General features: G+C 56.4%; 1 protein-coding gene across 3 annotated transcripts; it reads left to right on the forward strand.

Moving 5' to 3' along the window:
• The first annotated feature begins 2,131 nt into the window (after positions 1–2,131).
• Positions 2,132–10,552, forward strand: LOC105482972 (solute carrier family 5 member 2). 3 transcript variants are annotated; one of them, XM_011743506.3, is made up of 14 exons: positions 2,132–2,657; positions 4,411–4,482; positions 4,558–4,662; positions 5,467–5,631; positions 5,909–6,014; positions 7,060–7,140; positions 7,270–7,499; positions 7,780–7,915; positions 8,131–8,238; positions 8,370–8,520; positions 8,629–8,797; positions 8,873–9,088; positions 9,888–10,014; positions 10,093–10,552. In XM_011743506.3, the coding sequence occupies exons 1-14, from the start codon at positions 2,511–2,513 to the stop codon at positions 10,317–10,319; spliced, it is 2,040 nt and encodes a 679-aa protein (XP_011741808.2). In that variant the 5' UTR covers positions 2,132–2,510; the 3' UTR covers positions 10,320–10,552. The 3 variants fall into 3 exon arrangements, with proteins under 3 accessions (XP_011741808.2, XP_011741807.2, XP_070940554.1); XM_011743505.3 differs by having other exon boundaries at positions 2,135–2,657; positions 9,888–10,552; XM_071084453.1 differs by lacking the exon at positions 8,131–8,238 and having other exon boundaries at positions 2,135–2,657; positions 9,888–10,552.
• The last annotated feature ends 3 nt before the right edge of the window (positions 10,553–10,555 follow it).

Below are 10,555 nucleotides of genomic sequence, written 5' to 3' on the forward strand. Positions count from 1 at the left end.
AGCAGGTGCAAAGGCCAGGGAGGAGGAGAGAGTCTGACGCCTTGGAAGAAAGAAAAGAAGGCCACTGTGGCTGAATTGGAGCCAGCAATGGGGAAAGCAAGAGGGGGCGAGGCTAAAGAGGAAGGAGATGTCACATCATGAAGGCCTTTGACGGCCGTGGTGAAGGGACCTTATCTGAAGTGTCTGTCACACACACGTGTCCTCTGACACTTGGCACTGGATTTCTCTCAGACACTTTAAACTCATCAACCCCTGAAGCAGACACTGTGGGTGCCCCACCCATTTACCTGCATGGCCCACCTTGGAAGTCACATACAGACAGTTTCCAGACACCCTGACTTGCAGCTCCTCCCGGAGTTTCTCGTCTGAGGCTGCTCTTGGGAGGAGGGAGTGTGTTCCGTGTTCTCAGCAGGTCTGAAGCGTGTGTGGGCATTTCTGCAGCTTTTAGCCAGTGACAGACACAAATCAGGAAATAAATACCCCAAGCAGCTGACCCTCAAGGATCATTGCTATGGTGCGTTCTTCACAGTGTCTCAGAGTGTCCTTTTTGGGATCAGGCTCCAACTGCTCTTGGTGGTAACCTGATAAATGACACAGCCTTGCGCCAGATGCGGTGGCTCACACCTGTCTGTCATCCCAGCACTTTGGGAGGCTGAGGCAGTTTGGCTCAGGATTTCGAGACCAGCCTGGGCAACACAGTAAAACCCCATCTGTATAAAAAAATACAAAAATTAGCCGAGTGTTGTGGCGTGCCTGTAGTTCCAGCTATTCGGGAAACAGGTGGGAGGATCCCTTGAGCCCAGGAGGTCGAGGCTGCAGTGAGCTGTGATCACACCACTGTACTCCAGCCTTGGTGACAGAGCGAGACCCTGTCTCAAAACAAAGAACCACATGCTTTATTGGCTTTTCTCCTTGTTTCATGTCTCTTCCCTACTCCTTCACAGTCCATACTGGAACCACCTCCTCAGGAAAGTCGTTGCACACAAATTCTCATCTCAGGGTCTCCTTTTGGAGGAACCCAAACTAAGGTACTCCTTCATCCAAACTCTGTCATATTACACCGAAAGCATTTTTCTCTGTTCCCCATCTCTGGGATAACCATCACTGCCATAATCAGGCAGGACTTCCCTTCAACTGTCTCCTAACATTCAAGACTGGACCATTCTTCTAGAAAGGTAGACATACAGATATTAACCAGCCTAGCCCTTCTTGAATCCAGTCCTGTGCTGAGCAATGAGACTCCAGGGATAAATCAGATCAGTCCTGCTCTTTTAAATTTTTATATTTATTTATTTATTTATTTATTTATTTATTTATTTATTTATTTATTTTCTGAGACCGAGTCTTGCTCAGTCGACCAGGCTGGAGTGCAGTGGTACGATCTCGGCTCACTGTGAACCCCGCCTCCCAGGTTCACACCATTCTCCTGTCTCAGCCTCCCGAGTAGCTGGGACTGCAGGCGCCCACCACCACATCAGGCTAATTTTTTTTTTGTATTTTTAGTAGAGACAGGGTTTCACCCTGTTAGCCAGGATGGTCTCAATTGCCTGACCTTGTGATCCACCTGCCTCGGCCTCCCAAAGTGCTGGGATTACAGGCGTGAGCCACCACGCCCGGCCTATTTATTTATTTTTTAAGGGATGAGGTCTCACTCTGCTGCCCAGGCTGGTTTCAAACTCCTGAGCTCAAGTGATCCTCCCGCTGCAGCCTCCCAAAATGCTAGCATTACAGGCATGAGTCCCCACACCCAACCAATCCTGCTCTTGAGGAGGCTCTAGTTTGTTGGGAAGACAGACCTGGACCCAGGCAAGGGCCACACAGTGTGCTCAGAACTGCATCAGAAATGTCAGAGAAGTCTTTCTTCAAGAGGCGACATAGGCTGGGTACTGAAAGCTGAATAGGAGTTGGCCATTTGGGAGACAGGGAACCGCTCTAAACAGAAGACACAGTTTGTGCAAGGATTTGGTGGGGATAAAAATATCTGGGCAAAAAAAGCAAAAAGCAAAAATCTGGGCTGGGTAGGTTAAGGGAGTGGGAAAGGATTTCTGATTTCCTCTAGATTTGGTTTGGAGAAGCAGGGGGAAGGATGAGCGGGAATTGGGGCACGGCTGGGGTTGGAAATCAGGATGAAGAGCTGGTACTAAGAGCTATGGAGGGTTCCTGAGGAGGGTGAGTGGCCCTGTCAGACTTGGGTTTGAAAATGATTTCTCTGGATTAGTTAAATCCAGGGGTGCTCGCTTAGCTAAGAAGGAAGAAATGCATTTTTAGGGAGTAAAAGAGGTGATTTTGAGCCTGGGGCACAGGGGAGAGGGCGGAGGCTAAGGCCCAGGAAGGAGTGCTCTTGAACTTGGAAGGGCCCAGCTCCCCAGGACCAGCCTTCAGCCTTGATATGACCTGATTCAGCTAAACAAAGCTGGGGAGCGGGAACAAGACCTGGGGGACTTGTCGGCTCAGTGCCCCTGAGGTAACCATTAATCCTTCCCTGGGGGAATCCAGGGGCTGGTCCCTGGATGGGACAGATCCTGGGGAGAATGGAGGAGCACACAGAGGCAGGCTCGGCACCAGAGCTGGGGGCCCAGAGGGCCCTGATCGACAATCCTGCTGACATTCTAGTCATTGCTGCATATTTCCTGCTGGTCATTGGTGTTGGCTTGTGGGTAAGAAGTTGGGGGTGGGGTGCTGCTGGGGGCTGCTGGCTTCGGGGCCTGGGAGAAAAGTCTCAGGGGGCCAAGGGTGGGAGAATGATGCTTGGATCTTTGAAGGAGAAACCTAGGCCTGGGGGCAAACAGGTCTTTGGAGGGCCTCAGGAAGGCCCAGCCAACATTCCTTCCTTGTCTTCCCACCTTGGGAGTGTGCTAGCTGAAGGGGTCCATGGATTTTCATCAGGGTCGACATTCTAAATGGGGTATCATTCTCCTGGCCACATTATGGCTGACCAGCAGAAAATATCCAAGGCCCCCAGGAAGGTCAAGCCAAATCTATGCACGATAAATCCTGGGGAGCTGGGACGGGACTAGCGGCTCACACCTGTAATCCCAGCACTTTGGGAGGCCAAGGCAGGGGGATCACTGAGGCCAGGAGTTTGAGACCACACTGGCCAACGTGGTGAAACCACATCTCTGTTTTATTTTAAAAATTTATTTATTTATTATTTATTTATTTATTTATTTATTTATTTATTTATTTTTTTTTTTTTTTGAGACAGAGTCTCCCTCTGTCGCCCAGGCTGGAGTGCAGTGGCCGGATCTCAGCTCACTGCAAGCTCTGCCTCCCGGGTTCAGGCCATTCTCCTGCCTCAGCCTCCCGAGTAGCTGGGACTACAGGCGCCCGCCACCTCACCCGGTTGGTTTTTTTAAAATTTTTTTATTTTTTAGTAGAGACGGGGTTTCACTGTGTTAGCCAGGATGGTCTCGATCTCCTGACCTCGTGATCCGCCCGTCTCGGCCTCCCAAAGTGCTGGGATTACAGGCTTGAGCCACCGCGCCCGGCCAAAAAATTTATTTAAAAATTATTGATTTTTAAATAGAGAGGGGTCTCACTCTGTTGCCCAGGCTGGTCTCGAACTCTTAGGCTCAAGCAATCCTCCTGCCTCTGCCTCCCAAAGTGCTGAGATTACAGGTGTGAGCCACTGTGCCTGGATGAAACCTTGTTTCTTAAAAAAAAAAGGAAAAAAAAAAAAAAAAAGAAAGGGAAAATTAGCCAGGCATGCTGGTGTGTGTGCCTGTAGTCACAACTACTCGGAGGCCAAGGTGGGAAGATTGCTTGAGCCCACGAGCTCAAGGCTGCAGTGAGCTATGATCATGTCACTGCACTCCAGCCTAGGAGACAGAGCAAGACCTTATCTCTAAAAACAGATGTGGGGCTGGGCACGATGGTTCATGCCTGTAATCTCAGTACTTTGGGAGGCCAAGGCAGGTGAATTGCTTGAAGCCAGGAGTTCAAGACCAGCCTGGCCAACTTGGTGAAACCCTGTCTCCACTAAAATATATAAAAATAAATAAATAAATAAATGCAAATAGCTGGGTGTAGTGGCACATGTCTATAATCCCAGCTACTTCGGAGGCTGAGGCATGAGAATTGCTTGAACTTGGGAGGTAGAGATTGCAGTGAGCTGAAATCATGCCCCTGCACTCCAGCCTGGGCAACAAGAGCAAGATTCTGTCTCAAAAAATGAAGGAAAAGAAAAGGAAGAAAAAGAAAAAATGTGTGAAAAGACTTGGGGAATTGGACACTGGGATTAGAGCCTGGGTTGCCCTGAGTGGGAGGAGTTGGGGGGTGGCAGTGCAAATGATCGGGGAAACTAGCGTCGTTAATCTTCAGCCAGAAACAAGGCTGAGGAATGTGTTGAGGACGCTAATGAAGTCCAAGGCTGTGCCCCAAACCCAGGTCTCCCCCGCCTCTGTCTCCCAGTCCCTGTGCAGAACCAACAGAGGCACTGTGGGCGGCTACTTCCTGGCAGGACGCAGCATGATGTGGTGGCCGGTGAGACGGGCTGGACTGGGAACGGGAGGGGGCCTGGAGAAGCAGCCCTGCTCACTCCCTCCTCTGGCCACCCAGGTTGGGGCCTCTCTGTTCGCCAGCAACATCGGCAGCGGCCACTTTGTGGGCCTGGCAGGGACTGGCGCTGCAAGTGGCTTGGCTGTGGCTGGATTCGAATGGAATGTGAGGCCCTTTTTTTCCAATAACCCCACCCCCACTGAGAACATCTGGAAGGGTCACACCTTGGGCAAACTCTGGGAAAGGGGGAATGAGACTGGCAGTGGGACTTTCCAACTGCGGGGTGAGGTTGGGCTGGGAGTGGAGGTCACACATCCAGCCAGGAAGCAGAGGGGTGCAGGGGTGACCACTGTCGGTCCTGCTCTTGACTTGCCATGTGAGCCAGCCTGCACCAGCCACTGCCTCTAGGAGCTTCCATTTATTCCTCTCTGAGTAGGGTGAGCAGCCTCAAAGCCAGGGAAGCACCTGCTCAGATGTGCTCTGAAGCTGTGGTCTGTGAGGAACTTGGGGCCAAGTTAAAGCCTTTTGTAGAAGTGAGGAGCAGATACAAAGCTCTGGGACTGAGGCTCCTGTTGGAGGGGAGATCAGGCTTTGAGCTCATGGCTTCCTGGAGGAAGAGGCCACTGAGCTGAGCCTTGAGGGACACAAGGTTTGGGTGGCTTTGGCTCGGGTCAGTCTGAAGGGTCTATTATGGGGTTCATATCTAGATGAACATAGGGACAACATTGGGAGAAACGGGCCAGGAGTGATAACCTGGGTAGACAAGGAGGGCTCCAGTTAAGAACCCAGGAGGGTGTCAGCTCTGTTCCTTGGTGCCCGGGGCCTCGGGGCCATCGCCTGCAGTTGTCCTCTGGGCCCCAGATGTGGCCCTTTCCAGGGTCACTTGCTTGGAGTAGCACCTTCACAAAGAGGTCAGATCCTCAGGGATGAGGGCAAAGCCACCCTCAGCAGCAGTACTGCCCCCGGCAGGCGCTCTTCGTGGTGCTGCTACTGGGCTGGCTCTTTGCACCCGTGTACCTGACGGCAGGGGTCATCACGATGCCACAGTACCTGCGCAAGCGCTTCGGCGGCCGCCGCATCCGCCTCTACCTGTCTGTGCTCTCCCTTTTCCTGTATATCTTCACCAAGATCTCGGTGAGCGGGTGTGGCGGATGGGATGGGGCCCTAGAAGGGCGGAGTCATGAGTGGGGTCTCTAGAGAACTCTGGAGGGCATGGGACCTAGGAGAAACCACTGTGAGGGTTATGATGATGGAGGCAGAACCTGCAAGGAGTGTCTCCAGGGCACTAGCCACAGTGCTGGGACCTGGAAAAATGGAGGGAAGCTTTGAAGCTAGTAGGGCATGGTCTGGGCAGGAGGTGGGCCAGGGACACTGCCCTGGGTCCTGACCTGGCACTTGCTCCTCCCCAAAGGTGGACATGTTCTCCGGAGCTGTATTCATCCAGCAGGCTCTGGGCTGGAACATCTATGCCTCCGTCATCGCACTTCTGGGCATCACCATGATTTACACGGTGACAGGTGCCAGCAGGGGCTTAGGAAAAAGAGTGGGCCTGGGACACTGCTGCCAGCTGTGGCCAGGGTTTAGGGAGTTGCCAGAGGAAAGCAAGCTGGAGAGGTTTGGAAGTGTGGTGTGGTCCAAGCAGGAGAAGGGACTAAATATTTGGAGAGCAAAGGCTTCCTCTCTTTCCACTGTCTCTTGGATTTTGACCGGAAGTTCAGAGAGAGAAAACCATGCTGGGCTTGAGTGAGGACTGCGAGAAAAGGAAGATTTAGCAGCTCTTGCCTGCCTTGAACACCTGGGAGAGTGCATCTGACGAGTCTCCAAGACCTCTAGACAAACCCAGTATGGTTCAGAGGGACCTGGGGTGGGGTCTGAGGTCAGATGTGGACCAGAGTAGGCAGGGCTTGGTGCCAAGGCCCACTTGAGGGGCCCCACCTTGAGAAGGAACAGAACTGAGTATTGGATCTTAGAGAATCACCCTCTCCTATGATGACAGAAAAAACTGGGGGTGGCTGGGAGCAGTGGCTCACGCCTGTAATCCCAACACTTTGGGAAGCCGAGGCGGGCAGATCACGAGGTCAAGAGTTCGAGACCAGCCTGGTCAACATGGTGAAACCCCATCTCTACTAAAGATACAAAAAATTAGCTGGAGGTGGTGGCACGCGCCTGTAATCCCAGCTACTCCGGAGGCTGAGGCAGGAGAATTGCTTGAGCTGGGGAGGTGGAGGTTGCAGTGAGCTGAAATTCACCATTGCTCTCCAGCCTGGGCGACAGGGCAAGACTCCATCTCAAAAACAAAAACAAACAAAACTGGGGCCTAGAGGGCGTTGCTAGTGGGGGTCCTGCAAGTGTGGCCTGGCCCTAAAACTCAGCCACACTCTGCCCGCCAAGCCCTGCTTGTTGGTGCCTGCGTGCATGAGCCCCGAGAATGGGCCATCGTTTTGAAATTTATTCTCCAGGAAGGGGAACTCTCTTAAATTCCCGCAAAGACGCCTTATTGATAAGACCAGCCTGTCTGTGACATAAACAGCTGGGCTGTCCCCTGACCCCGGCCTGTTGCAGGAGGGCTGGCCGCGCTGATGTACACGGACACGGTACAGACCTTCGTCATCCTGGGGGGCTCCTGCATCCTCATGGGTTACGGTAGGAGCTCGCCTACCAGGGAGGGGCGCGAAGGGCGTGGTCGCGGAGCGCTCGGCCTGCGCGCGGGGCCGTCGCGCCTCTCCGGTCTGAGGATCCTAAGAAGGGTCCTCTGACGGCCTTACCCGGCAGCCTTCCACGAGGTGGGCGGGTATTCGGGTCTCTTCGACAAATACCTGAGAGCAGCAACTTCGCTGACGGTGTCCGAGGATCCAGCCGTGGGAAACATCTCCAGCTCCTGCTATCGACCCCGGCCCGACTCCTACCACCTGCTCCGGCACCCCGTGACCGGGGATCTGCCGTGGCCCGCGCTGGTCCTGGGACTCACGATCGTCTCGGGATGGTACTGGTGCAGCGACCAGGTGCGGAGACAGGGCTGCGCCTGCAGTGAGGCCGGGGCGGAGCCGAGACGGGTGGAGCCTGAGTCCCTCCCCGCCTTTCCCACAACTGTCTAAGGCGCAGTCTGAGAGGCGGGAACCCCTCCAGGGTGGTGCTAAGCCAGACAGAAGGCTCCATCTGCTCCGAGCGTGCAGCTGAACTTGGGGCACTCACCAGCCAGAGGCGGGGCACATATTAGAGCCGGGGCGCGGGGCGGGGCCAAGGAGAGGCCCGCACGTGGGCAGCTGAACGCCCCTCCCGTAGGTCATTGTGCAGCGCTGCCTGGCCGGGAAGAGCCTGACCCACATCAAGGCGGGCTGCATCCTGTGCGGGTACCTGAAGCTGACGCCCATGTTCCTCATGGTCATGCCAGGAATGATCAGCCGCATTCTGTACCCGGGTAACGTCCGCGTCCCCGCCCCGCCCCTTTCCTGTGCCAGCGACCGGGCACCCGTCTCCCAGTTTAGCCACCCTCCTAAGACTCGGGAGTTTGGGCGCGGAGTCCCGCCTCCCTCCGGGGATCGCACGCCTCCTCTGCTAGGATTCCCAGTCCCCACCTCCTGGGATTCCCAGACCAGGCCCCGTCCTAGCCGCGCGGTGGCCTTTCTCTGGCAGACGAAGTGGCGTGCGTGGTGCCTGAGGTGTGCAGGCGCGTGTGCGGCACGGAGGTGGGCTGCTCCAACATTGCCTACCCGCGGCTCGTCGTGAAGCTCATGCCCAACGGTGAGGGCGGTCCCGGGCCACAGGCGCAAGCTCGCTGCGGAGCCCGCTGCTGGGAGGGGTCGTCCTTCGCGCAGCTGCAGCCGCCCTGGACCCCCAGTGGCCCCAGCCTCACGGCTGCCCTCGGCCCGCAGGTCTGCGCGGACTCATGCTGGCGGTCATGCTGGCCGCGCTCATGTCCTCGCTGGCCTCCATCTTCAACAGCAGCAGCACACTCTTCACCATGGACATCTACACGCGCCTGCGGCCCAGCGCCGGCGACCGCGAGCTGCTGCTGGTGGGACGGTGCGGCCTGGGCTCCCCTCCTCCCTAACGGATCAGCCCGGGGCGGGGGCTTGCGCACGCGCAGGGGAGTCCAGGGTCCGGGGTTCGATCCGACGGCCTCCGCCGCAGGCTCTGGGTGGTGTTCATCGTGGTAGTGTCGGTGGCCTGGCTTCCCGTGGTGCAGGCGGCGCAGGGCGGGCAGCTCTTCGATTACATCCAGGCCGTCTCCAGCTACCTGGCACCGCCTGTGTCCGCCGTCTTCGTGCTGGCCCTCTTCGTGCCGCGCGTTAATGAGCAGGTGAGCGGCATGCGCGCATGGCGACGGCGGACTGGGTTTGCACATCCTGAGCAGGCTGACCTGTTTCCTTCGCAGGGCGCCTTCTGGGGACTCATCGGGGGCCTCCTGATGGGCCTGGCACGCCTGATTCCCGAGTTCTCCTTCGGCTCGGGCAGCTGTGTGCAGCCCTCAGCGTGCCCAGCTTTCCTCTGCGGCGTGCACTACCTTTACTTCGCCATCGTGCTGTTCCTCTGCTCCGGCCTCCTCACCCTCCTGGTCTCGCTGTGCACCGCGCCCATCCCCCGCAAGCACGTGAGTGGCCGGGTGCCTCAAACAAGCACTGTGCGACACAGCAACCACTTACAGCTGCCCTCTGCTTCCTGGAGTGCACAGTGGGGAGGACCCGAATTTCTAGACTGAGGGTTGGGAGCGGGCTGGGGGTCCAGCCGCAGTTGCAATCGCAGAGCAAGCATTTTTATTTAAATACATTTATTTGAACCGGCCTGGGGGAGGCTTGATGTTGATGGGTTGGTGATTAAAGCCTCCCAGAGCCAATCCTTGGCATGGCCTTTGGGACTCAAAACACAGGATCTGACTGGTGGGGCACAATACCATCTTGAACGCCCACAAAAAGGTTTGGTTTTGTTGCTGAAGGGCAGGTGGCTCCAGGCAGGGCTGATGGTGGCAGGGTGGGGTGAGGACAGGACAAGAGATCCGGGTGTGGAAGGATGACAGGGAGTGTGGAAGGATGACAGGGATTCCGCAGCAGCAGGGGGGAAGGGTGGGAGCACACAGGCACAGAACACTGTGAGCAGGACTGCCAGGCCAGGGTCGCAAGCGCTACCATCTGGGTGTAGACAGGGGACCTGAGCTGATGAAGCTGGGGGAGCAGGGCCAACGGCTGTCAACACAAGCTCAGGGGCTCGGGGTTTACCCCGAGAGCACAGGGCAGCCATGTAGGATGGAGCTGGCATGAGTTGAGCCTGGGCTGGCTGTGTGGTCTCAACAGAGGTGGGTAGGGCAGGCAGTGACGAGCTGGTGTGCAAGAGACTTCAGGGTCAGGCATGGGGGGACAGAACTCCCACCTAGTCCGTGCTCCCACCCTCCCCAGCTCCACCGCCTGGTCTTCAGTCTCCGGCACAGCAAGGAAGAACGGGAGGACCTGGATGCTGATGAGCAGGAAGGCTCCTCACTCCCTGTACAGAATGGGTGCCCAGAGCGTGCCATGGAGATGGATGGTAGGGCACCATGCCGGCAGGTGGGGCTGGGGGAGCTGAGTTCCCGCAAACTAACTGCAGGGCCTCAATTTCCCCCAGAGCCCCAAGCCCCGGCACCAAGCTTCTTCCGCCAGTGCCTGCTCTGGTTTTGTGGAATGAGCAGGGGTGGGGTGGGCAGTCCTCCGCCCCTTACCCAGGAGGAGGCAGTGGCAGCAACCAGGCGGCTGGAGGACATCAGTGAGGACCCGAGCTGGGCCCGTGTGGTCAACCTCAATGCCCTGCTCATGATGGCGGTGGCTGTGTTCCTCTGGGGCTTCTATGCCTAAGACCAACTGTGTTGGATACCATAAGCCACAGCCTCACAGGAAGTGGTGGGGAGGAGCCTGCGGTGCTCCCCAGGAAAGGGGAAGGGGCAGTGGGGTGAGAAGGTCCTGGCTCTCCTTCTCCCAGCCTTCCTCTGCCTGGGGCCCACTGCATCTGATTGGCAGTCACTTCCCATGAGGGCCTGGCCCACCCGCTGCAGTTGCCCTAAGGAGAAATAAAGCCGCCTTTCCCCTGTCCT

This window comes from Macaca nemestrina, chromosome 18 (genome assembly GCF_043159975.1).
Source record: "Macaca nemestrina isolate mMacNem1 chromosome 18, mMacNem.hap1, whole genome shotgun sequence".
In the NCBI taxonomy this organism is placed as follows: Eukaryota; Metazoa; Chordata; class Mammalia; order Primates; family Cercopithecidae; genus Macaca; species Macaca nemestrina.

What these genes read in the sequence shown, in the direction of transcription:
- LOC105482972 (XM_011743505.3), top strand. Translation starts at nt 2,511, where the DNA reads ATGGGACAGATCCTGGGGAGAATGGAGGAGCACACAGAGGCAGGCTCG. An exon ending in CTGCATCCTCATGGGTTACG is followed by an intron (nt 7,141 to 7,269) that starts GTAGGAGCTCGC and finishes CTTACCCGGCAG; the next exon opens with CCTTCCACGAGGTGGGCGGG. An exon ending in GAGCTGCTGCTGGTGGGACG is followed by an intron (nt 8,521 to 8,628) that starts GTGCGGCCTGGG and finishes CCTCCGCCGCAG; the next exon opens with GCTCTGGGTGGTGTTCATCG.